The sequence below is a fragment of the Agelaius tricolor genome, unplaced genomic scaffold (genome assembly GCF_023055355.1).
Source record: "Agelaius tricolor isolate 1412-34295 unplaced genomic scaffold, bAgeTri1.0.p SCAF_35, whole genome shotgun sequence".
In the NCBI taxonomy this organism is placed as follows: Eukaryota; Metazoa; Chordata; class Aves; order Passeriformes; family Icteridae; genus Agelaius; species Agelaius tricolor.
Genome location: NW_027269295.1, coordinates 5,983,614 through 6,010,945, shown reverse-complemented (window position 1 = coordinate 6,010,945; position 27,332 = coordinate 5,983,614). Strand labels below are relative to the sequence as shown.

At 44.1% G+C, this 27,332-nt stretch overlaps 1 protein-coding gene across 25 annotated transcripts in view; it reads right to left on the bottom strand.

The window, feature by feature from the left end:
- The window catches only part of CACNA1G (calcium voltage-gated channel subunit alpha1 G), a 143,355-nt gene that overhangs the window by 22,181 nt on the left and 93,842 nt on the right, over positions 1-27,332 (bottom strand). For 15 of the 25 annotated variants that reach the window (XM_071452738.1, XM_071452739.1, XM_071452713.1 and 12 more), the window contains 10 exons: positions 24,789-24,889; positions 23,517-23,640; positions 20,570-20,638; positions 19,502-19,686; positions 13,078-13,204; positions 10,274-10,399; positions 9,594-9,683; positions 8,819-9,032; positions 6,333-6,383; positions 400-551 (listed from right to left, as the gene is read on the bottom strand). In XM_071452738.1, the coding sequence (XP_071308839.1) occupies positions 400-551; positions 6,333-6,383; positions 8,819-9,032; positions 9,594-9,683; positions 10,274-10,399; positions 13,078-13,204; positions 19,502-19,686; positions 20,570-20,638; positions 23,517-23,640; positions 24,789-24,889 (1,239 nt within the window). The remainder of the gene's footprint in view (positions 1-399; positions 552-6,332; positions 6,384-8,818; positions 9,033-9,593; positions 9,684-10,273; positions 10,400-13,077; positions 13,205-19,501; positions 19,687-20,569; positions 20,639-23,516; positions 23,641-24,788; positions 24,890-27,332) is intronic. The other 10 variants (XM_071452715.1, XM_071452720.1, XM_071452735.1 and 7 more) reach the window with 3 other exon arrangements.

Below are 27,332 nucleotides of genomic sequence, written 5' to 3'. Positions count from 1 at the left end.
TTCTTCTATTCTTTTTCCTTTTTCCTTTTTCCTTTTTCTCTTTTCTTTTCTTTTTTTTTTTTTTTTTTTTTTGGTGGGGGGTGGCAGGGGGAGAGGGTGGGTGTAAAACCTGAGTAAAATGGAAGATATCAATGATGATCAAATCTAGCAAAGCAAGCAAACCCACTCCCAGTTCCATTTTCAAAGTGGTCAGTTTGCACTTAACTAGAAGGGAGAGGTGCAATGGGATCCTTGTACCAAAAGCCCTGGATTGAGCTGGGGGCCAGTTGTAGGATGGCTACACTCCACTGGCAAAGGTGGACATCTGACAGCAAACCTGGCGTTAACCCTGCCCAACAGCACATCCCAGCACAGCTCTGCACATCCCCCCCGTCTGTCCCTCCCGGGCTATCCCAGTACCTTTGGCTGCTGGTAGTGCTCCATGGCCATGGTGATGACATTGAGGCCGATGACGCCGGTGATGAACAGATCCAAGTAGTGGCTGGTGCACATCTGGTGAATCAGGAGGCGGAAATGGGAGTAATCCGAGTAGTAGGGCTTACACTGAGCTTCTGCAGCGGGAAGGAGAGTGAGAGGCAAATCAAGGGATTTCTCTGCATCTTTCTCAAGTCAATGCACCCTCACTCTCCAACTACAGAGATGATAAATTCTAGACCAATCACAGCAAAATACTGTCTTTTTTATTTCCTTTTTTCCTTGCTGGCATGTTACCATTTTTAATATGCAGCAGGGCTCTCGTCATCTTACATCCATTAAATATTTTCAGTGGGACATGCTCTATACTCAGCCTTGTATCAGGGATCAGGAATGAGGTGAGCTGAGACTAGTGTGCTGCTAAAAAGAATTTTTCTCTGTAGGGAAATTTAAGTTAAATTTAAATTAAAATAACGATTTTTGTTTCTGTTGATCTTAAAAGTCCCCAAAGCATTAGAAAGCCCAATTAATGGTCATTTGCTAGGGACAGATTTTACTAACAATTGCCTAAAACCACAGGCCATTGAGTATGTGGTGGTCTTTGAAAGAGAAAGAGTGCAAGCATATGATGTTCTTTGCTATAAACTGTAGAGACAACAGAATTCAACACCTTGGCTGTCAGAAAAATGGTCCATAAAAATACCAAGGAAAACTGATCAATGAGCCTTAGTGATCAGAAAATAACGGTCCTCCATTTTGACAAGATTATCAAAACGCAGATTGCACTGTCCAACTGTATCCCATGTTTGGCTGCCTCAGGGATGACACATGGACTTTAGACCCCAAATGTTCCTAGAGATAAACTCATTTACTCACCTAATATCTAATGAGGAAATGCCAAGGCTGAGTATATAATTCAGTACAATTTTCAAGGAGGCATTATAATGCAGATTGATGTGGAAAGGGCTGTCTTGAAAATGTCAGAGTAGAATATTACCCTCATAATTAGATGATCAACTGGTTATGAAAATTATTGAGCTGTAAGAATTGCACAGTTGATATTTAGTGCTCCAGAGCAAATGTACAGTTCGATAGTCCAAGAAAAAACTTTGGCAAAAATGATGCCAGGAAGCACAGGTTTGGGTTGCCCTAGGGGAATACTAATTTTAGAAGATTGTATTTTGCCTGGAAATAGAGCTCACTTGGTCAATAGCCAATGACAATGCAATCAAGTCCATAGATTTAAAGGTTTCATGTGCTCCCTGCCTCATAGCAGGATCCTGAAAAATCAGTTTTGTTTTTTTCTGTAGAGACAGACCTTTCCCTACCAGCCCAGGGACCAAAGGGGAAAAAACACTCAGCAGTTTTATTCTGTAGGGGTTTGGAAGGCCCAAAATTCTGTTTTAGTGTCATCAAATGAAAGACAGTATTAATATTCACTTTCTGATCTGCAGTGGGCTTTAGGTGATCTGCACCTGAGTGCTAAAGCACAGTATTGATGAAAAGGTCTATGAAATTAATTTTCATGCTGAATCTATTGAGTGCTTATGAAAAAAAAGCAGACTAGTAGCTCCTGACTCACTCATAAGACTTTGGAGGATATCTCAGAATCTGCATAAATCTCCATAAAGTCAAGATATCTCGATCACATTATGCTAAATTATGACTAGCAAATTAACTAAAATGTTTGAATACAATTAGGTTAGGAATAGGACCTATTTTTATGAACCAACTTATCATCTCAGAAAGAAACACCATCGTAATTGGATCACTTACTTCTTCTACATTTATGTATAATTCACATTCAAAAAGAAAAATGTCAACGTTTCTACCTTTTCCTGCAATGGATTTGCTTATGAATAATGACACTGGAATTTAATTTTTTTTTCTCAGCTTTGACTGACAGATAATTCCAAATCCTACAGAATAGCACCAATGCTGTTAGAACAGAGAGAGGATTTAGAGAGAGGTTGTAAATGTTCCCTGTGCGGGGCTCCTGCACCTGGATTAGCCAGTGCATGACCTTATAAGCAGGGTTGCTAATTGTTCAGATATCTGCAAAGGCTTTTCCCCTTTGCACCTCCTCTCCCACCATATCTCCTGTTCACCTTGCCCAGCACCCAGGTCTCCACAGCCAACCCTCTCTAGATGCTGGTCTCACAGATGCCCTGGCAGCCTTGGAAAATTCCCAGTGATAAATGTTCCATCCTTCTCCATTAACTTTGTTAAGAGGAGATTTGGCAACCCATGCTTACAAATTATGTCACCACTCGCTACCCCAGTGTCCCCATGTCAGCCATGCATCTTGGTGCCATACGGATGCTCCCACACACAGGCTAACATGCTGCCTGAGGGCTAGGGATAAATTCCCACTGTGTCTAGGTAAGCAGGGAACTTTCTGAACAGATGAACCAGTTTTTACCATTGTGAAAATACCATTTCTTTAACTTGACCCTGCAGAGTTCTGCAGAGAATTTGGGATAGATATGGTATAATTCCCCCTCTGCAAAGCCCCTGCCTCCTATGACACAGTGCCATTTGTAATTATTGCAATAAAGAGCTTAACAATACCAACATCTTGGGAAATACAGACATCTGTTAAACTTCAGGTGGTGAACTTCACAACTAACACAAGACCACATTACTGTACCGTTACAATACACTGTGTCAAGAACAACAAGAGCTCTGGGTTAGTCTTGGTTATTACTGGAAAGGTTAATGTGGCTTCCAGGCACATATGGCGTTAAAGAAAGGCAGAGAGCAAACTAACAAAGAGGAATTGGCAGAATGAGAAAAGATGTGGAAATACAGCAAAAGCCCACTACGAGACATCAGGCTGGTAAACAAGGTGTAAATCAAGCTGCTTCACCAGGGCTGGGGGCCAAGGCAGAGGGAGAAGTGGGTCAAATCTGGAGATCATTCCACAGGATAAACTTGGCTTAGACCGTGGATCCTGAGAGATCTCCTCCTAACCCAGGTAGGAAGGGGATGTTGCAGCCAGCTGGGAGGTGGTCTGAGCAAGTCCCAGCTGCCCCTTCCTCCTGGGGGTGATGGTGGTCCTGACTGTGCTGGCATGGGAAGCAGTGCCTGGAGTGGGGTGCACTTGCTTTAGCTCATCACTTCTATGGGCTCTCAACTTAGGTTGTATCCCAAGCTTCAGTACTCAACTCTTGGCATCAAGCTCTAGGATTATTATTGATCCCCTTGACATGGTCTGGGAATTCACCACTGTTCCCTCCTGCTTGGCTAGAAAGGAAATGACCATTGCTGTTGCAGGATAAATATTTCCCATTCCTAATCCCTGTCTAACTTTTCCATGGCCAGGTGCCCTTGGGGTTCAGTGATCCCAGACTGGGTTTGGGGCACCAAACCCTGTACTCCATTTTTCTGATGGCGGTGGGATGTCACCTGTGAAACATCACCAGTGCCCAGCAGAGCAGCACTGGGGCACCCCTGTTTTTGCTGGGCAGTGCCACTCCCAGAATCTCCCAGGGCTTGGCTGGTCTCTGCCAGCACAGCAGGGAGTGGGACTGGGGCCACTTTCTTCCCATTAACTGCATTTCTGGGGGGGAATCAAGCTGAGCATGCAGCTCCAAAATATCTCCAAGGAGCATCTGCCTCCTAATATAGCCCTGTCAAGAGAGAAATTGCCACTTTCCCTGAGGTGACTTTGAGCTGGAGGTGCGTGGGCACAGGAAATTGGAATTCACAAGAGTGGGACAATTCCATTACTGTCTCCTTCGGCTTCTTCCTTCTCCTATAATAAGGGAATTAACTGCTTTGCAGGTTTGAGTATCTGGAGGACAGTGGCAAACCAGTGAGCAATTGAGCCCATGACGCAGCTGGATTTACAAAATGTATCAAGAATATTATTAGGTTAAAAAGTAGTTTGCACTGAAGGAACTTGTTTTATTTAAACACAGAGTTTTACTTGGCTTTTATTGTACTGAATGGATTTATTTAAAAAAAAAAAAAAAGTGAAATGAAAAATGATAAATTATTTCCACTGCGAAGATTCCAGTTGTGATAGAATGTAGACTTGGAGAAAAAAATAAAGGAAAAAATAAAATTATAAAATATTTCACTAAGCACCAGGCAGCAGCACACACGCACACACACAATATCATCTTGTCTTCACAGAAAGAGAAAAGACGCCCTCTGAAAGTGTCAAGATGTGGGCAAGCTTTGGGTCACAACTCCAGATTCCTCACTGAACCACAGGAAGTTCATCTACTACACCCGGGAACTCATTCCCTAAATTCCCACCAGTCAGGTTCAGAAATAAAACCCTTCTATTTCCTCATGTTGGTGCCTGCAGAGCAGCATGGCACATTCACTACCACCGGATCCAGAGAAAAGACAGCAAAAGGAAACACACAGCACAGATCTGACAATTGTACACATCTTAAGGGCAAATGCTAAGAGACTTTCTGAGCCTGCAAGGAATAATGGAGGGGTTTGGAATGAGTTCAGTGTTTTAAAAATAACATAAAATAAGACAGCCTTGATGCAACTCTGTAGGACCAGAAGAGGAGTCACAATCAAGCAAAAAGAAGAAAAAATAACCAGATCACCAAACCCAGTGAGAGCCCCTCCCTCATGCTGCCCCCATTTCACAGGAGAGGCCAAGAGGCCCAGCAAGAGCAGCAAGAAAGACAGCAAAGAAATATAAATATCAGGAATGGCATGGGAAGGAGATTCAGGATTTATTAAAGCATGTTGTGAAAACTTCCAACAAGGCCTTAGAAATACAAGGTAGAATCTCTGTCTCCTTGAGTTATCTCGGCAGTGAAAGCCAATTTTTATTTAATCAAAGCTCCCTGCAATCTAAGAGAGATGGATGGAGCCCTGCACCCATCTCTCACAGGCTGCCAGCAGTGGCAGCCTGTGCACAGGTGAGAGTTTTAATGGCACAATTTTTGTAGTGTATTATTTTTGTCGAAAATTACAGCTATATTTGTTTTTATGTTGGTGCCTCTTTAAATATTCAGGCTAATATTCTTAAGTTATGAATTAAACAAAATGCTTTCCAGATCAAAGCTTCTCCTAAAAGTAAAAAGAGCAAGGGATGGATTTGCAGCCCTGAGCATGATCCTGAGAAGGGGGCTGGGAAAGGGAAGTGTGAGCAAGCTGTGGGTCAAAAGGGACAGCTCAGACCCCATTAGTGTTGAGCCCAGCCGGTCCATCTCCGGATGGACCTGAAAAGCACCTGAAAAGGCTTTGAGGTTGTATCTTTATTTCTTTTAATTTACAAAATGCTTAATGGATTGAGCAACTCTTAATCAATGCACAGAATTTACACACTGGGCAGCACAATGACTAAATCCTGTGTCCACAGCGGGGGTTGGTGTGGGGTTGAGTTCCCTGTTGAAGCACTAAAGCTCTGCCCTATACTGAATTTTACCCTGCTGAAAAAAAACACTCCCTGGAGTACACTGTTTGTAGAGCAATAAGCAAGGGCTGAAGAAATAATGAAATATCCTCCCTAAGCTTTCCAAAGACACACACCTGAAAATCATTCAGACTCCTAAGCTGGTTGTTGGAAAGCTAAAGTCAACAGTAGAGGACCCATTTTCACAGTCCAGTCATTATTCTCTTCAGAAAAAAAAAAAGCTAAAAGAACCAAAAAATAAAAATAAAAAAAAGCCATGAAAAGTCTGACAGTGTCTTAATGAAAACCAGAGGGAAAAAAATACTGAATAACGTAAGATGATCAAGGAGTAAATTAAGGGTTTGCAAGTGTCAGCTGAGGCAGGTCTGCAGACCTGCAACTCAGGATGAGATGCGTGTGCCATGAAGGAAGCAAACGAGCTTTGCACCACACACATGGTTTAGTGGGATGCCTCAGCCGCGGTGGCCAACCGTTAGTGACACAGCACTGCCATTCAGAGGGACGAGACGTGCCAGCTTCCCAGTACCTTGCACTGCACTGGCTGAGCTCTCCATTAATACATCATCCAGCATTAGATCTAAAAGAATGAAACGGCATTAATCACCCAGCAGGACACACAGCAAGACTCCCCAGCCCCTGTGGAGGTTCCTATGGCTCTCTGTTGCCTCTGCCAGGAGTGTTTCCTTGTGGGATCCTTGTGCCTCGTGGAGGGTGGGCTCAGGTATATGTGAAAAAGGAAGAGCTCTTGTGCTTCTCCCTCTTGTGGAAGCCCAAGACATCCCCAAGAACCCCCTCAGTCGATGCTGAAGACACTGCTGAAGGACCATCTGGGACACTTCCTGCTGGGACAGCAATACCTCACAGTGACCACTTCTGCACCTGCCCGCATCTCAGATCTCACACGCTTCCCCAGTTTTCAGACGCCTGATTGGATAAATGCATTGGAAGACTCTACAACCAAAAATGACCGTTATTTTTGTGACCAGTCAGATCTCAATGTCTGTCTGTATTTGACAACCCTAGGCTGGTTTGGGTATCTGGGGTCACTCAGGAAGCCCAGCTGAAAGGAATCCCCATGCAGTTGCTGGCACAATTCCAGCCCTAGTCACGGTTTCGTCTGCAAGTTCCCACTGTGCAGAACAAAGTTAAGCAATGACATCTGTTGCCTCTGAGGGGAAAGCTGGACACAATCAATTAAAACTAATGTTTTGCTGAGCATGGATTGGGAAAACTGTTCTGAAGCGATTTGGAGGAATTCATACTTTACTCTTGAAAGGTTTTTATGGCAATTGAATACTCAGCAATATTTGATCCTCAGTAAAGTATCTGTTTATTGCCTCTTTAATGAGGTATTTCATAGCACTGAATGAATAACTGTATCTCCAAGGATGGTTTGTGATTCCTTCCCTGTGGGAAATTGCCCAGACTTACATCTTTTCTTCATCTAGTTCCTCTAGCATTACAAATAAAGTAATTAATAATACTTAAACATCTATTTTTTTCTACAGAAATATCAGCATTCCAAAACAGAAACTTTAAATAGCAATTGTTCTGTCCAACCTTTAAAATCCTTTTCTAACTCAGCCTTAAACTGGGCTTGGGAACTTGAGCTAAGCAAAAGAGCTTCCTAGGCATCTTCTTGAGGGAGAAAAAGAAAACCCAAAAAAACATGCAACAAAAAAACCTCTTTCCATCTGTATCCCACTTAACTGAGAACAGTCTAATGTGTCCTCCAGTGCTCTTGAGGGAAGCCTCCTACTTTACACTGGCCAGTGAGGGAAACAGGCTCTTGGCATAAACCTAAGTTTGATGGCCAGGGGCTGGTGTGACATATCCTGTTTTGTAAGACGTTTTGTAACATGTGAAGCTCATGGGACTGAAAGATGTGACCAAAGGAAATGGTTGGGGAAATATTGAACTGAGAGGGGCTGAGGCAGCACCGTGGTAACGTGGTTCTGTGATTAAGCCTGCAACAACTATTAAACACCTCTTAGGCTATTAAAAAAAAAAAACAACAGACAATATCACCAGGTTTGGGAACAAGCACCTAATCAGATAGCCTCTTAAACAGTCCTGAAGTCTGTCAAAGATAGAGAAGTGAAAGGGGACAGGGAGAGAGCAGGAGGCAGACTGACCAGGGAGAGAATGTGCAAGGCCGTGGACAGGAAGGGCAATGGAGAAAGGTCAGTCAGAAGAGAGAGCATGCAAGAAGAGCACCTCCAATCTGTGGCCTCTGGCTAACTTATTTCTGAATTATTCACCTACATTAAAATGAAAAGAGACTAAGAGACAAATGTCAGTTTGAAGACTTTTGGCAGAGTGGGGTCTTTCCTCGTTTCACGTATAGAGCCTCCTCTAGGCAGGGCTGCACACTTGCACATCTGGTTTGGAGTTGGGTTCAATTTGCATCAGTTAGTTACTCTCCTTGTCTGGTTGGTTTTTTTTCTTCTAATCTGTATTTCTCAAGCAAATGCATTGATGTTTCTCTATGGAGTTTTAAAGCATTACTAGAATGAGATGGCTCTATTATTTTATTACATTCTTGAATAGCAGTGGTGCTACTGTGCCAATAAATAAACCCGCTTGATAAATGGGACAGGTAACATCACTGTGGCAATAGGAGACTGTAATAAACCAAATAGTGAATCCAGTTATCAGCAACAGTGCTCATGACTGAGATTAATGATGCCATCCAGCACTACTGATCTTTGCAGTTGTCACTATTTGTGTAGCACTGAGCTCTGCTATCCAAGAAGCTCAAAGCCTGATTATTATTATTTTTTAATTTAAATAACCCCCAATAGAAGGTCATTGCAAATCATGCAGTCATTAAAAAGGCTTCCTTGGCTCCTTGTTCAGCCTAAAATGACACTATTTCCTTCATGCAAATTTTATAGCTGGACATGCTTTTGGGAGAAGAATTATCACCAGATGCGAGGCAGGGAGGGGAGAGAGGAGGGGATTATATGGAAGGTCAAGCAGGACTCAGAAAGATGTGGAAAGACTACCGACCAGCCATCTGTTTCTCCTTACTCCTTCTCTTTTTCTCCAGCCGGCGGAGCCTTTTTTCCTCTCGCCTCTTTGCTTCTTCCTCCTCCTGGTGCTGCCGACACTTGTGGAAATTCTCTACCACCACCCCCACAAACATGTTGAGGACGAAGAAGGCCACAATCAGCAAGAAGGAAATGAAGTAGAGGAGCATCCATGGATTGTAGTTCATGACTGGCTGCAAAGTGGAGGAAGGCAAATTTCAACTGAATCTCAAAAAGAAGAATGGGAACAAATTGATACAGCTGTGCCATCCACAGAACTCATAGCCCTTTCAGGCAGGCTGCTCTGCTCTTCCTGAAAATTAGAGCTTGCTGAGACATTTTAACTGAATGCTCCTAAAATGTGTGTTGAGGACAGAAGCACCACCTCTCTTCTGCAAAAAGGACAGCAGCATCCTTTGCAGCTACTGTAAGTCCCTCATTGCGAACCTCTACATACACAAAGCACTTCTTTTCTCCTGAAATGACCAAACTGCTTAAAAAGTCAAACCGTCCTTTGATAGGTGCACTTCTCCTAACATGAGTAACACCATGATGCAAAATCTGTAGGGAAAGTGTTGAGTACAAATCCAGACTTTTTACTAACTCATCACATCTCACAACTTGGATTAAATACCAACTGGATCCTAATTTCATAAGCCCATTTGACTGTGGAAGCCGACAGTACTTCACAAAGCAAGAGCTAAAATATGTGACTTTTGACAAGTCATTTGCTACAGCTCTGCTGCAGCCTGTACCTGCTGGTCGACTCCCACAGCATCCAAGCCATCGTACATGATATCCACCCACCCGTCCTTGGAGGCCAGGACAAAGAGAGACATCAGGGCCTAGAAATGCATGGAAAAACAGTTAGACACAGTTGCACTAAACCTCTTTTACTTGTAACATCTTACTCCACCTTGCCCTTTCCTGCCTGATAATGGGACACTTTGATGACCAAGATTTCTCTTGGCAGCAAAACCTATCAATGCCAATGCCTGGTTCAGCAATGAACAGTAATTCGGAAACCACAGTGCTGAAGACAAAAGTGGCTTCATTTCCACCCTCTGGGTCTCTACTGCTCCCAACTAATTAGTTCGTACCACACTGCTAAAAAAAGGCTGTGTTGCAGAGATGGCTGAAAATGTCCAGCTCTATTAGACAAGCCTTTCTGCAAGATATATTTGGTTTGTTATGTAGCAGTGAAGCAATTAAGTGATTCATGAAGCCACATGTGCTTGTTCTGTTCTGAAAAGAAGTGTATGCCTGCTTGGAAACACTGCCTTTGGGATTTACAGAGACAGAATGCTGTGTATGTGAACTGAATATTTACTGTGGCTGGCAGTGCCCTGTAAGAAAATCCCACGGGATAATAAGCCACAGGTTTTAAGTCAAGGAGGTAAAGGAGCAAAGAAGCAGATTACCGTTCTATTAATACCTGGCCAAGATTATCAAAATTATACTTGTGCCGGACCCATTTGTAGCTTGCTTCTGTACAATCCGATTTATTTGTGATGTTTCTGGTGTCCTCCCCCTGGCACACAAAAAACTTGCCTTTGAAAAGCTGCAAAACAAGCAAAGAGAGGAGGTGTCAGGGTTCAGTCCACAGGATTTCTATGCAGGTGATGGGCATTTATCCAGGGTTCTCGCACAGCGCACGCCAACCAGAGCTGTCGAGGGAACTGACCTGATTCATACAGGTTATTAAGACTGCGCAGCCCGTATAAGACACACCTAATGAGAAAATGCATGATTTCACATCGTTTAGGACACCCACCTCATGCATTAAGCTGTCTGGTTCAATGATCTGAGACTCACCTAAAGGCCTTTGCTCCTACACTTTTTAGCTCAAGTGTAGCTCCAACCAATAGCCCAGACCAGCTAATGGCTTCTTATCACATGTGGAACAACTCTGGTGACTCTCAGTCCAGTTAACAACAAATTAAGTCCAACAGGGGCCCTTTGTCAGCAGAGAAAAGGTGGCAGCAAAGAGACCCAGTGATGGACTAATCTCTGCTCATGGAGGTCACAAGGGGACACTTCCAAGGGGAGATGAGCCCCTGGGGGTGATGTTTGTGTTGAATCAAGACTGCTGTCAATCCTGCTCTGCTCTCTGATTCTGAGTGCTGTGCCCCAGCTCTCATAAAGCTCTGCAGTCTGCAGCGTCACTGAAATTATTCACTGTGCGCAGCTTAAGGAGCCAAGCCCAGATGGTGCTGGGTACCTGATCCTGAGCTTATTTCCTTTGGTTTATGCCTAGAGGGATGCAATTCCTGGAGAGTCAGATCCTTATTTATACCTGCATGAGGAACAGGAGCCTCCATGTGCTTAATTCTAGACCTGGTGCTTCCCACCCCTGGAACAGAAAGTGGCAGGGGTTGGTTACTGCTTCAGACAGGGTGATTGATGCTAGCAGGATGGATGGTATCAAATCCCAGGAGACAGCCAACAAATCTACTTTTATTTGCTGACAGAAGTTATTGACGTTACTGTTGGAAAGTGGGGGGAAATGGCAACCTGCTCTCCAGGCTCCTTAAAACACCACCTGGGTATACTGAGAAGAGACACTGATGGGGTTTGATCCGTTGTTCTAGACAAATAACAGTAGAGATAATAGTGAACAAGATAAATTCACACACTACTCCATGGGTTTCCTTCAGAAGTCAACAGCAGGAAGATGGTCTCTAGGCATGCAAAATTAATCACTGCTCAACGCAATCATAGAACTTTTGGATGTAAGTATTCCCTGATCTTTCCATGGAGAAACAGTATCAGTGGTAAGGCAGACTGGGGCGATATACTCCTCACAGAGAAAAATTTTAATTAAGCAGGAAGGTAAATAACTGGTTCTAGTATATTGTCTGTAAACATAACTTCTCCAGGAGCTGGACTGTAATACCACTCAGGTGGGAGCAGTAACAGTGCTCCTGACAGAGTTTGGAAATACAAAGCTCAATTAGTAAAAACATTGATCCTTGTCAGTACTTCACAGCTGGGCACTTCTGAAAGGAAAATACCCAGTGTTTCTTACTGGACTTGCTTTATCCACCTATTTCTTCTATCTTTTTAATGACCATTCACACAATCAAAACAGTTTTGCTTAGAGGACACACTGTTAGAAACTTTGATGCCTGGATTTTAATAGATTAAAAACATCTAGTTTGATCCCCAGCTTATATTTAAATGGAAAAACTAACTGTAAGTTTGAGAGATCATCTTTTTATAGAAAATAGCTCTGGCCTCATCTTACATCTAATTAGACATAAATATTCACTGAGAATTTTGCATCCTGAATACAGGATCAGTCTTGCTTGTATCTACCTCTGAATCACATCAATAGTCATGACAATTTAACATAAAGCTGCAAGTCACCAGGGAAAGCATCACAATTAGCAGGGATGAAATTCAAAGAGCATACTGCAAGTTTTGTTTTCTGGCATAAATTTTCTCATAAGTGTTAGATTGTTTTATGGGATATGCTTAGTTTTATGAATCTGTTCAATATAATGGATGGATGTTGTTATGCTGTAATGCTAAACCAATCTAGCTGCTGAGGTGGTTATGGATGGCATGATTTTCTTCCCTGTTTACTTTCAATGCTGTATTTATTATTTAAGCAGTATGTTAGAGTAAAGTATTATATAAGATACCTTTCCAAAACAAAGCCAAATAGAGTTTCTTTCCAAAAGACAGCTGTGACAGATCAGATAAACTTCAGAAAGAAGTAAGCGTTATGTCAGAATATTTATATGAAGCAATCTCTTCTTCCCAGGTAATGAGAAACCAATTGCATTGGAAACTGCCACTGTCCCCCTGGGTTCTTGAACTCCTTGGACTGAGAATATTGCCAGCAGATTCAGCAGGAAACAGACTCAGAAATCTTTGTTTCTGCAAGCTTTCAGTTACACAAACTGTCAGAATCTGAATGTATCTCCAGTTCAAGGTCTCTCTGGAGTTTACAAGCCAGTGATTTCAGCTTCGAGTTTCTATTTCCCTATCAGTTTGTAACTAGAAAAAAGGTGGAGGAGAGATCATAGAATCATGGAATGGGTTGGATTGAAAGGGACCTTTATAGGTCACCTAGTCCAGCTCCCTGTAGTGAGCACAGAGACCTCATCCATCCTGACATCAGTTCAAGTTCAGAAGCCCTACACTGTGCCATGCGTACAGATACCCTGACTTGGGGAAATTTGAGGCTTGTTATGCTTTCAGGATAAGTGCTGAGGCTTACAGAAGACTCACCTGAACTCCCAAGATCCCGAAGATTATGAAAAAGGCGCAGCAGATGACCACAATGTTCCCAATGGGTTTCAACGATGACATGAGAGTCTCCACGACCAGCTTCAGTCCTTGGGCTCGACTAATGACTCTGTAGGGGCAAGTAATTAGAAAAGCTGTTAGTCCTGTTCCTGCCCAGTTTTGCTTCCTATCAAGATAGAAGATATGAAGAACATAGCATTAGAAAATTTTTTACAATGACAAGTAACTCAAAAATCATGATGGAAAAAGCACTTCTGGAAGATTGAACTGTAAAGTTACGGAGGTCTTGGAGCAAAGGGTCAGCTTTGCATAAATAAAGAGGAGGAGGAGAAAACATACGAAGAGCCATGACAGAAAATTCAGCTGTTTTGCTTGGGCCATCCACAGTTCATGCCTGTAGGCTGTCTAGGACTACAAAGAGAGGGCCTTCCACTGTCCTTTCCTATACAGATTTAGGCAAGACACCTGATTTCCCTGTCTCAGTCCATGAAATGGAGCTGCCACTCTTACACATCTGCCTGCACATCTGTAGCAATTACAGTTTGGGTTGGAAGGGACCTTTAAAGGTCATCTAATCCAACCCCCTGCAATGAGCAGGGACACCTCCTACTACTACATCGGGTTGCCCAGAGCCTCTGATATTTCCAGGGATGGGGCATCAATCACCTCTCTGGGCAACTTGTGTCAGTGTTTTCAGCACTCTCATCTTAAAAGATAATCTGTTGTGTCCTTATAGTGCTGCTGTGTACAGGGACCTGAGCTACTCCTCAGACCACAATTTCTGCTTTATACCCCACGCCGCCCCCCCACCCTCCCCCAGCATTGTACAGCCTCAGCTCTAAAACAGTGCTGTCCTCCAGGTGAAACTTCACTGGCAGGACTGGAAGCATCTAATCTAATTTCTGTTGCTCCTCTCTGTCTGGTATCACACAGAATTTCATAACAGAAGGTTAGATCATATCCCAAAGTTGAAGAAGCATAATGTGGACTTCATGACTGAAGAAAAAAAAAGTGAAAAAACAGTAGAAACTGTATATACTCTCAAGGTTAATGTTGCAAAGAAATGACAAGTCTTGTGTGATTTAGAGAAGCCATCTCAGCATGCTGGGAAAGATGAACAAGATATGCAGCCTCACCAACCTGAAGGTGGGGACCAAGAAAAGTATTTGAAGAGGTAACATGCCTCCCTCCTCTTGATGCCAAGTGGAATTAAACATTTCACTAGCTCTGTAAATCAGTTTGTACTGATGCCATAGAAACTGCTTTCATGACTCAGAAGCAGTTAAATGCTGTGAAAGTCAGAGGAGGGAAGTGACTGTGTGTTTCTGGGTGCTACTGGTGACTCCTTTGAACACTTGGCTCTCAAATGTGTCCCAAACTTCCCCATGTTCTAGTTTCTGCCTGGGTCTCTCTTTTGCCATGGGAGTCCTCTCACCACCTCTCCTATTTCTCCCCAAATCTGGCTCCACCACCTGAAGCACTGTTGGAGTTTTGCTGCCTGGACAGGGTCCAAGTTCTCCTCCACTCCCTCTTCCAGGCATGGTGCTCACAGCAGAGATCCCCACTGACACATTCACACTGATCATGTGTGGCCTCATCTGGGACCACAGCCAACCTGCACCATTCCTCTCCTGCCCTAGGGCCTGCAAGCTGAGTGATCTGCAGTGCTCAATGCACAGCCACCAGCTCTTACCAAAACTGTTGGGTTTAAATAATATCCTGAAAAGCTAAAGCTTATTTCCTTTTTTTTTTTTTTTTCTGGTTAAATATTTACTCAAAATGTCAAGGGTAACTCATCAGTTATCACTTTCAAAAAGAAGCAGATGGTGGTATTTTTATCTGCTCTCTTACCAGTGAAACACAAAGAGCAGATGCTGCTATTCCTCACACTGAGTATCTCTGCCAGGTGGGTGCTGTGGCTCCCTACTTCAGATGCCTCAGTTTTCCTGACACTCAGATCAGGGTATTTTAGGGAAGGAGCTGGAGGGTGAGATGGCTGAAGGAGCAGAAGACTGCATACCCCATGAGCAGTGTGGGGACTGGTCAATGTAGGCTGCCAAAGCTGCCCACAGGGATTACCCCAGCCTGGAGACCTTGCTGTTGCTGCCATGGGGCTGAGAGCTGAGCCCAGCCCAGCAAACAGAGGCTGAAGAGCAGCTCAGTGTGCCCAACTCAATGAGTGAGGTAATGAAGCCTAACAGGCCATGTCTGAGTGCACAAAGCAAGCCTTGGGCTGGACATGCTGAGGCTGAACATCTCTTTCAGCTCCTCAGATGGACTAAAGACCTTCACACTCACATTCCTTGCACAGTTCTGGGTGAAATACAATGCCTGCCAAACTACAGGTGGGAAACTGAGGCACAGGAGAAGGGAAGCCACATTCTCAGAGGTAGGAAAGCAACTCAATTCCAATTATTTCGGTGTAAATCAGGTCCTTTGGTGCCTTTAGGCATCCTGACTTTAGGGATCATGGACTTCTGTCCACTGTCATGCAGGATGAAACCAAAGTTAAGTCTTCTAAACTGAAGATCTGTGGTCTGAACTACTGAAGCATCCTTAAATTTTGGGATACAAGAAAGGCATTTAGTCTCCAGAGTTTAAAGTTGATAATTTTCTCCAACGGTTATTAAGAAATGCTGTTCTAGAAATAATAAAGTGATTTCCCCTGTGAGGCACTATTTTGTATCCAGCTGAGAGGGAAAATAGGAGGTTACTTGTCTGAATTTGCAAAGTCATGTGCATGTAGAGGAATAGAGGGCTGAAAACCAGCAGCATTTAGCTGCTTTAAGTGTTTTGATCAACCAGGAACTCCTCAAATTAGAATGCATGAGAGTAAAAGCTGCCACCAGTTTAGCTCCATGCCAGTGCTGTTTTCAGCACTACAGGGAGGAGAGACTTTGAAAAGATTTTGAAAAATAATAGTTCTTGCTAATGGAAACCTTCAGACCTTGGAGCTGCCTCAGACTAAGGGCCTGATCCAACTTTGAGGCAAGTCTGTGTGAAGATTCCTGATATGCTCCTAAGAGTCTGACAATTCTCTAAGGGGTGTCAATGAAATTCTCAGCTTTTCCAGATTATTAGTACCACCTACAATATGTCAACATACAGCATTCCCACACCTCATCAGTATTGCCAAGGTCCTGCTGCTATCAGGCTTGTAAAATCTTATTATCTGACCAACACCTCTGCAATTTATGGCTGAAGGATGCAGCTGATTTGGAGCCCTGCAGTTGTTCAAGAAAAGGAGACCTGACAAGGTTCCATTCAGCACAATTCCAGTCTGCATTAGGCATATGACAAACAGGGAAATTGAAATGAGACATTCTTTCATCTTTATTTTGGTGTGAAGGAATGTTAATCCCTCTAATTCCCCCTGGTTCTTCTGGTCTGAGGATTCCCAGTGCTGTTGAACCCCTGGTGTGAGATGCTCCAAACCCACTGCCAGCCTCATCCTAGCCAGATCCTTACCAACATTCAACCTTCCTGATGAGAACTCTCAGAAGAAGTAGCAGCACTTAGATGAGGCAACAGATCAACATTAATGAAGACCTTCTTCCACAGATTAAAGTAAAATTAGCAAAGGTGATAATATGATAGATAGAAGAGAGTAATGAAATGACTACTAGACCATGGTAGTATAAAAGTGCGTAATTTATCTGTGTGCTTTGGAAGTCAAATCCTGGGCTCTGTAGACAAGTCTACCCACATTAAATCTGAAAACATTTTCAATTTTGATTTCTCTCGTATCTTAAGCTATAACACTTGATCCCAACAATAGCAGATTGAACGCATTAGGAAGGAATGTTATTGTATAAGCAATCCCTTTACTGGCTGAAACATCAGAGAGTCATGGAATCATCTTTAAATGTCATTCCTCTGTGAATTTATTTTTGGAATTCTGGTCATAAAGTTGGGCTTGAATCTTCATGGATTCAATATGGAGGCTGATAATCAATCATGCAATCAAAACCCCTCAATTAGCATACAGGTTTTTAAATGTCTGAGCAGAGGGCAGAACTGTGCAGGGCTTTGTTTACTTCATAAATCAATGGGGTGGTTTCCACAGAAGAAAATAAAAGACAGAATGAGGAAGATCTTTTGAAAGGATCCCCCTTCCAGGCCATCCAATGGGAAAGCCAACACAGAGCACGAGAGTTGTCCCTGCCCTCGAGCTGAGTGTGACACACAGAGCTGTGGCTTGGCTTCTCACGAAGGGTGTCCTCCTGCAGTCCTGTCCTGGAGTGTCCCCAGAAAGGGAGGACAGAAGGAGCCAGGTTTGCTCCTCTGTGGTGTGAGTGGAAAGTTGCTTTGGTGTCTGCCTTATGCCTTCCGGAAGAAAAACTGGCACAGCCTCCATGAGACACTTCACCCAGACATGGTAACTGATGCCACAGTGTGCAAAGACCTCAGGTCATCTGTCCCAGCTGTCACCCCATGTTGATGCAGCTACAGATCCCAGGCTGTGCAGTGAGGATGTGATCCCTGAGCCATACGCTGAGCCTGCAACAAAGGCAGCATGGGCAGCTGTGGGCAGAGGCTGCTCAGGCAGCCCAGATGTGTGGCACAGAGGCAGATGGGCTTCCACAGGCAGAGATTTATGACTTACTGAAAAGCCCCCGGTTTGATGGCTGCTTTTTCTTTTCCTACAAATCTAATAATGGGACAACAGAACTGATCCTGAACATATTTAGGGAATGGGCTTGTTGCTGTCTTTTTTTATGTTTCCTTTGTAGTAGAAAGCAGCATGTTGGCTGAAAACATGCACTTAATCTCTTGAGAAAACAAATCAAATACCAATAGGATGCAATAGCAATGGAAGACCCTAATTCCACCCATGCTTCTGATGGCAAGTCTTCCCTCAGTCTGCAGTTACTGAGTGGATTATTCCCCATAACTGCAGATTATTCATGCACATAGGTGACTACAGAGGAAGGCTCCAGTAAAAAAAGACCCAAGTCCTGGCCAGACAGCCCTACAGATCTATAAAGAAGAATACAGTGCTTTGACCAGGTCAGACAGGTGACTCCAGCAGAGATCAGCACAACACAAATGTCTCTCTTTAAATCTGATTTAACTATGGAACATCAGAAGGGAAAGTTGCATTCTACAGTTCAGAGAAGAGAAATCAATCCTTCTTTTACCCTGAGCCATCTAGATTATTTTATAGGTTTTCTTAATATGGGTCAAAAATCAGCAGAAACAGAGGAACAGAGCAAATCAACCCAACCAGCAGCTGGGCAGAAACTACCCCAGAAACTGCAGCTGTCATGAGATACCAGGGGACACATAAAGAGAGAAGAGCCTGAATTGGAGTCACATAGGAATACAGCCTACTCACATGGAGAGGGAGCTGAACTACCCCAATGGTGCCAGCTGTCCAGATAAAAATGATTAAAAGCAGTTCACGTCCTAAAACTCATCAGGTACAACACACATACACAGACCAATTGAACAGAATGTCCTTTATAGCTGCTGAGAATATTTGAAAGATATGTATAGGCATGGCCATTGTTATTTAGACTTATTATTCACACAGGGGTAGTAAAACAACATCTTCTATCAGAAGCAGGGTCCTATTTTTCTGTTCTGAAAGAGAAAAATCCTGATTCAAAGTGAACCTTTTTATGGAGGAAGCAGCAGTAAGATATGACAGGCACACAAAGATGCTTTGAGCAGGAAGGTTTATTAGCTGCTGCATAACAGGAGCAGCAACAATGGTATTAAAGAGGAACTGCATTTAGCATGAAGAGAAACCTTCATGCCTTGGGGTACAGGTCACAAACAGATGCCCATTTATAAGAGGTTGGTCCTTGGGCAGGTTCTTATCAGAGTAGAGCCTGTCCCTGGAGCATCGGATACTTCCTGCTGGCAGAGTTGGGAGCCGAGTTACTAGAACAATTGTTTTCATCTTGTCTGGGTCATTTTCAAAGTAAATGTCTCTCTAAAATTAATGGGGAGCTGGGGAAAAAAGCTTCTTTGCATTCTAGGTTAAGCAACAGTTGAGTCTCTGCTTCCTTAAAAATGATCTACCACCTGCTACTAATTTCCTTCTTTGTTATGAAAGCCATTGACTGCCTGAAGGAAAGGGGGAGAAGAAGCTATTAAGCTGCACTTTACACAGAGCAAATGAGAACACAAATAGCAGGGGATGTGTGTTTTAATGAGCAAAAGAGGCATTGATCAGTTTCCTATTGCATTTGGGGCTGGTCCCAAAACACAGCAAGGGCCCAGAGCTCTCGCAGTTCAGCAGGACCGGCGGACTGCCATTGTCTGCAGAGCTGCAGGAGGCTGGGATGACACTGGTTATGGACACTGTGCATTTGTCTCATCTGCCCCTTCCCATGCATGAATGCTCAGCCCTACCTTTGGCACAGACATCCTTAGATCTTCCCCTGCCTCTACTTACCTCAAGGGCCGCAGTGTCCTCAGTAGCCTCAGAACCCGCAGCATCCCCAGGATTTTCGTGCCACTGTCTGACACCATCGAGACCAGGATGTCGATGACGGAGATGAGCACCAGCACCCCATCCAGCACATTCCAGCTGCTCTTCAAGTAGGCTTTCTCCCCAAAACACAAGCCTAGTGCCACCACCTGCCCAGACACCAAGTTGCAACAAATTATGACTGTAGCATCCAATGTGTTTGTTGCAGTTAGCAACCTGCTGAGAACGCATTATTTACAGACACCAGTCTGTGAGTCTATTTGCTTCCCAGTACAGAAGCCTAATTAGACAAACCAGCAAAGTATTCTATTGAAAGAATTATGAAAATACTGCCGCAGAAATATCTCAGGTTGTCCCTTACAGCTGATATACTTTTAATGCAGATAAACCTACCTGCAGGAACACAAAACTGTTCCTAACATTTTTAGCTCTGGCATAAAAAAATTCTATCATATTTTATTCCTATAGACTGCAGGAGAGAAGCTGCAGAGTGGCTGACCCAAGCAATCATGTACAAGCTTTGCAAATAAAGAAACTAGAAAAACTTTCCAAAGAAAGAGCAATTGTTCAGTGAGATGATTATGAATTTCTCAAGAGAGATTTACAGCCATGGGTTTCTGAGCCTTCTGCCTCAAATCCAGCAAAGTGTTTCAACGTGCTTAAGTCTCTCTGTCCTCAGGAAAGCACACAGCAGCTTAGGTTGTTGAGGACAACTGGTTGTTGAAGACAATGGGACTTACATGCATGGTTGAAGTTAAGCATGTGCTCAAGAGCTTTGCTGAATAGGACAGGATTGCTGAATTCAAGGATCCCATTGCTCCTATAATGGTGTAAATCAAGAGCAACTTCAGTGCAATTGTTCTGATGTAAAACGTGCTTGGAATAAGGCATATGGTGGACATTCTGAGTATGATTCAGAACAGGAAAATATACACCACACTTGCAGCTGGTGGACCTAAGGGTTTTGTGAGTCCACGATAATTAAAAACAACTAATATAATACAGGCACACTTATCCTCCACCTGCATTTACCTTAACTGTCATCTCAGTCAGGAAGATGACTGTAAAGATGTAGTTGGAGAGTGTTAGGAAAATCCGTTCCTATGAAAAAGAAAATGAGAGACAGTGTTTTATAGCCTGCTCTCTGCAGCTGTGCATCCCCCCGTGCATATTTGGGTGGTTGAAAACTGTTCTTCCAATTCTGTGCTGAAACAAGCCTTGAACCGTTTGCTTGCAAAGAGAAGAAATTCCAAATATTTAGACAATAACACTGCATGGTTCAGGCCCACCAGTACCCGGCTCTGTGTCAGCACCATGGACAGAGACAACGGCCAGCACCTTCCCCCAAGCCTTCCCATTTGCCTCCAAATCCTCCCTAATTTCCCCCAATTCATCCTCCCCCTCGTAGCAGAAACAGGGAGATATTCCCTCCTTGAAATGTGCTTGACAAATCTCTACCTGCCTCTCACCTGCAGAAATCACTGCATTGTGTAAATATCACTGAGCTCCCAATTCTCCTAGAAATTAAGTCAATATTAGAGTGACAGAGCTGTGAGGCAGCAGGACTCGTGGGATACTGAAGTGCAGCTGGAATGAGTTATTACAGCTCCTGCAAAGCCAGCAAAGCTCTGGGGCTTTATGCCAGCTGAGACTTGCCCCCAAAAGGTAAATTCTGTTGCCCAAAACCATGGTCTAGACCTGGCAGGAAGCCAAACAGCCTCATTTCCCAGTCCCTGCACTATCCACTAGACTGTGCCCTCCTCAGCGCCACCACTCAGCAAGAGTGATTATAGATTAGTGATTACAGATGAGCCCATGGACTGGTTCCCTATCCATAGTTACCAGAAACCTTTCTTTTTAATGATGATTATTAAATAAATTGCACTTTACCCTAACCCCTAGACAGCTTCTATTTCCCTGCACTGAGAAATGGACAGCAGAAGGTAGATGCTGGAGGAATGATGATGCATGTACAGATATGTATGAGCACATACAATTGGCCCCAGTCCTGCTTTTAACAGTTTTGGATTTATTTCTACCTCTCCCTACAGAGCAGTCCCATAAGAAATGCAGATCTCTCACTCAAAATGAGATGCAATTTAAACAAGACAAAACACCTTGGCAACTCTCTTGCTTGCCAGATCATGATTTACTGGAAGTGACTCAGGAACCACAGAGTAGCTTGTTTCTATACATGGTGCATAATTAATTAGGTCCTAGACCTGTACTGTGACTGCATGAGCTGTGATACAAAACATCTCCATTGTTAGCTGACTGCCACACAAAAGGCTGCTGTAAGGGGCAGACACTAGGCAGAAGGGAGAGGATAGAGACCTGCTTGTGCAGCTGGAGATAAAACAGCAATATCATGGAGGTGAGACTGAGGATACTGCATTCCTCCCTGGCAAGCATGTGGCTATTTTGAAGGATAATCTCCCCGGTCCATGTCGTGCACTCTGCAGTGGGGGACCACATGCTGTCTTGCAACAGCAGCTCCTGTTCTGATAAGCCAGCTGAAACTGGGACAGGGACAGAGAACTCACTCGAAGCAGTTAGAAAATCCACAGCTCAGGGAAGCAAAGAACAATTATTTTAAACAATTCAACCTAAACTAACTCTCTTTGTTTCCAGATGAGAGCTCCATCTGCACAGGCAGGGCCCATGCACTTCTCCTCAATCCCCTGACCCACTGCTCAGCATTCCCCTTCTCCTCTGCAGCACCCAGGCCATGGTCCATCTCCCTTGTTATAACCTAATGGTGATGAACCCCACACCAGGCCCTGTCTCCATTCCTCTTAGCACTCTCCCAGTGCCAGGGGACACCACAGCTCCTCCTCTCCTATATGAAATATTGGGTTTGTGTGCTACAGCTCTTTGCTGTGGACTCCTCCAACTCACACATGTCACCCCATTTCCCTTCTCTGTGTACCTGCAGCTCCTTTTGGAGCCAGTCTTGGGGAGAGGTAACTCTCAGAGGACATAGCAAGGGGCTCAAAGGAAGTATTTAGTATTTTAAGGGAGGTTCTCAGGGTGCCCCATTTGGGGACAAGCAGGGTGATCTCCTGCTACATCAGCTGGCAGGGAGCCCTGCTCTCTTCTTGCAGCTGCAAATTGGTGCACGACTGCAAGGGAACTGGAAAAAAAATGGATTTAGGGAAAGGATTGCTGGGCAAACTGTTACAGTAAGAAGGACTACTACGGAATGCTTGAAATAGGCAGAGAGCAGCCTAGACTCCAGTTTTAAGGCCTTACATTGAAAATCCACAAAAATGAACAGCCTGACACGCCTACATAAACAAAACAGGATTCTATACGATTGTGATATGAGCAGTCTTGAGTGATAAATCAGCAAGAGCCCAGTGCATCTCAACCCCAATCTATGGTAAAATAAAAGAGCAATAGGATGATTCTGCCCCTCTGATTGCTGGATGCTGGTGCTGTGAGGGTCTAGTTTGAGGAATCCTTATATAGTATATTAGAACAAAGAGGTTCCAAGAACTGGCATTGCAGTGCCTGCATCAATTCAGTTTTTCTGGTGTCACAACAAAGCTGATACACAAAGGGGAGAGAAGAGTATGAAATGAACAGTTTCCCCCAGTCCATTTGCACCACACATACGTGCCTGTGGGGAACAGATGGAAGAAGTGAACATTGTGTTGAGAGAGGAAAAGTGTTTGAAGGTTTCTCAGGGAAGGAAACTGAGACAGATGTCATGCTATGTCATGTGTTAAAACCTTGATCGTGCTTCCAGAAATGAGATATTGGATATATTGCGGGCCATGATCTGTGCACTTGTGCTTTAAAAGGAGACTGGATAGGGGCCAGGAGAGTTGCTGCACCTCATTCAAAGGATACTCAGGGGGTGTTGGCACCTTCCCATTTTAAAAAGAGAAAGAACAAAAGACCAAGTGCACAGCAGTGGGGTCCAAGCCACACGTGTTTGCTCCATGAGGAGCACAGGAAAACCTTAGAAACTCACAGCGCTGTGAGGCTCAATTTTGGGTCGTTCCATGGCAATGGTAATGCAGTTCAGGAAAATGATCACCAAGACGACGTGATCGAACATCTTGTGAGTGATGATTTTATTGCACATCAGACGGAATCTGTTGAGAGAGGAAAAAAAAAGAGTAGACACAGACTAGCTATTAATGCTCAACTGGCTGAGGAGACACACAGCAGCTCAACGCATGGCAGGGGAATTGAGCACTCTGCTTGCAAACAGATGAGCTCCAATCTCCCAATCCCCTCCCTGGCAGAGCCACACATTGAGGGCAGATTGGGTTATGAACAGAGAGGGATCTGATCTACAGAAATGAGCCACAAATTTCAAGCCCTGGGAATGCTCACAGAGGGCTTTGGTTACTTGGAACAGGGCAGCTGCTTCCATGACTCAGACACACAGCCAGGTTTGGATCTTCCCCTCTACCTGCTTCCTGGTGCTCAGGTTTAGCTTAAATAAAGGAAGAAATACTCCCAATGAGCCCATAAGGGTTGAGCACACACGAAACCAAGGGGCAGAAGCTATTTATTGTGACAGATGGCTGTACACTGACCCAGGATTTATAATACCGTATTACATTTCCCAAAGTCTGTTTCTGAAAATCTCTCTAATCTTTGTATGAATGAACCTGAACACTGTCCAGGGCCCTCAGCTCCAGCACAGGAAGCCCTCGGGTGCATGGGTGCATGTCTGGAGGAATGCGTTGAACAGCACAGAGGTCAGCTGGCTCCCCATGGCCAGGCTTTAGGAAGGGCAGATCTGGGGGCCTTCAAGCAAGGAGAGGGTGTTCTCTGAGAGAAAGGGAAGGGGGAGGACAGAGAAGTTCAGCTGAGAGGCAGGCTGAGAAGATCAGGGAGTTCTTTGCTGTGCTGTAAGGGTGTGGTGGGGCACATTCAGATTTTTTTGCTTAATGCTGCACCTCTCCCCCTTGCTCCAAGCTCATCACACTCCACCAAGTGAAAAACTTGCAGAGCACTGGCATCATTGCCAAAGGAAATGAGGAACCTGATGAAGCTGCAGGCATGCCCTGGTCTATGGGTCTTGACTGGACACTTTTGTGCCCTCTGCAGCCAGCAACTGTTTGCTATTCAACCCTGATGTCATGCTGGGGCAGAGGAAGGGCTAGGAGTTTTGGGGACTGACATACAGAGACCCATCTGGGATAAACAGGCAGATGAGCCACTGTAATGAGGGCATGCATTGTTACCATCCATCCTACCACACCAGCACTGCCCGAGCGCCCTACCTTACCTGGAGTGAGGGGCGAAGATGTAGATGGACCAGGAGTCCCTCTCTTTGCAGCAGGTGGGGAGCCGTGCCCGTACCCAGGCCTTCACGCGGTCCCTTTTGCTCTGGAGGGAAAATGTATAGAGCGGGAAAATACAGAACTGTTAAAACAACAACGCCCCAAAACTTCCACGTGTAGGACTTGGGGCAGCTTTTCACTAAAAACTTATCTTCAAGTGCTCAGTAAAGCTGAAATAAAATAATGTCCCCAGACAAGACCCTGCTGGGCAGGGGAAAGAGCTCTGGCAGCCAGATGAGGGCTGTGCCAACCCTGTGAGCTTACAGTGCTCGGTCTTGCTTCTTTCTCTACACTGTAACTGTGTCTGACAGTTATCCAAGAGAAGAAACATGATAAATAAAACCCTTGCCCAAAGGAATGATAACTCACTCAGTGCCTCCAAATACTCATGAGGTGCTTGCCTGAATCTTCTAAGGTATTTTGGGGAATTTTTGTGGGATATTTTTCTTTGGTATTTTAAAAAATAATATAGAATGCTTATGTCAGATGTTATAGAGCAGGGGGAGATTCCTGCTGCTTGCTGGGCAAAGCCCTGTGTCCATACACCACTGTAAAGCTGAAGAAATCACTTGACACCCAAGTTTTGGTCCAGGAATACAATGGTGATCATCTGCCTCTCATTCAGCATGAACAGATTAGATGGGAGATTATAAAGCCAGAAGGGAACACCATGGACAGCCTGACCTGCATGAACATGGACCATCCAATTCATGCAAATTAATTTCTACTTGAAACCACAGCACATCCTCAGCCATGCATCCTAATGTTATAGGCTGTCTGGAAGGTCATTTCAGATCAGGAGGGTAGACTACAAAAGCCTGAGCCAACAAGTCAACCAAAGACATCAAAAATTGGATGTCAAGGGGAAGCTTCATCCTGGCTGCAACAACTGATTTAACTTTATCACCTTCTTATCCATAGACCTCCAAAGGAAAATCAAGATCTTTAATCCCACTGGCAAAGCAGTGTTAGCACCCTGTGCATGGACAACCATTAAAAGCCAGGCCAACATCTTGCTCACCACACCAGGGCTTCCCCAGTGCTTCTACATCAAAGCACCAGAAGATAAATGCACAGCCCAGTGTGTGCACTGTCACCAGAGTTCTTTGCAGATAAATAAAAAACAAGTTTTGCTCTTTCATAAGACTTATTTCTCTGCTACCACCTGGGCTTGGATGGGTAGACCTAGAAATATAACTGCATGAGCTCTTTGAAGCTTCTTCTAGAGATTTCAGGGCCGTGAGGCCACAGAGGGGCATGAAGGACAGCACCGGAATCACCTCACCCCAGGAGCACACGCACTCCAGGACTAAGGTACTTTTACTTATTTCATCTAGGAAACAGGGAGGGCAGATTCATTTTGAGACAAACTGTTGGCACTTGAAGTACTCTTGACTGTAAAAATGGGATTTGTTAGAGTAATTGAGCGGAGTGGAGGAAGTGCTTTCTCTTCCTACAGACACCCAGACTGGGGTCTCATTAGTGACGGAGAATAATTGGTGTAGTACCTGTTTTAATGAAAGCCCTTAGTGACAAACTGAACCCTTCAGAAAATGAAAATCACCTTGGCAAATAAGAAGAAAAGTTTTAATAACAAAAAGTTAGAGCTTTCTACCCTGCTCCTTCAGCCATCCATTCTTCCCTCAACTTCTACACACACAGACCATGCACTACACACCAACGGGGTTTTGGTTGTCTTGGATGTTCTCACATCCCTATTCCAGCTTCAGGCAAAGAGCCAGAACTGCTCCCTTGTCTCTAAACTGTATTTAATAGAGCATGCATCCTTGGGGTTGTGTTATCCCTTTAAGCAGCCTGGTTAGTCTAATTATCCATAGATTTAACAAAGGTAAATAAATGGATAAAAATCAGGTGTCTGCTCAAAGCTGTGGTGAGAGCAGTGATTGCTACCCTAGCCTCTGGACATGGAGTAATAGCTACGACTCAGTCCAGTTCATTTTGTGAGCTGGAAGGTTTCCAGAAGTATTCCAGAAGGTTTCCAATCTATTATTCAAAGCAGCTCTGGTATTTATCAAGAGGATTTGTAGTGAATGGTAATGCGTCAGCAGCACAGAATGATTCTTTATATTCTTTTTGTCCAATTTTAATGCCAAAGATATTTTGGGGGTTGGCTAATTGTTGCAGCTTGCAGTTAATGGGCTAAATCAGATAACAAAGGCAAAAAGTGATCTCCCATTGTGTCTCTCTATTCAGAGGGTTACAGTAAGGGTGAGCACCAGGACTCAACTGGGGCTGCAGCCCAGCTGCTCTAAGCAGGGTGAAGAACATCCCCAGAAACCTAAACTCAGAGGAATTACTCCATATTTCCACCAGTGGAACAGCACAGGTCAGTTAACTTGAGCCAAAAGTAAGGTATTTGTGAAATAAACCCAGAGTGTTTCCAGCCTCAGCCCGTCCAAGGCTTTCCCAGCAAGGTCGAGGCAGGCTCCAAGTGTTGACAATGGGGCTGATTGCTGTTCAAGCCTGCA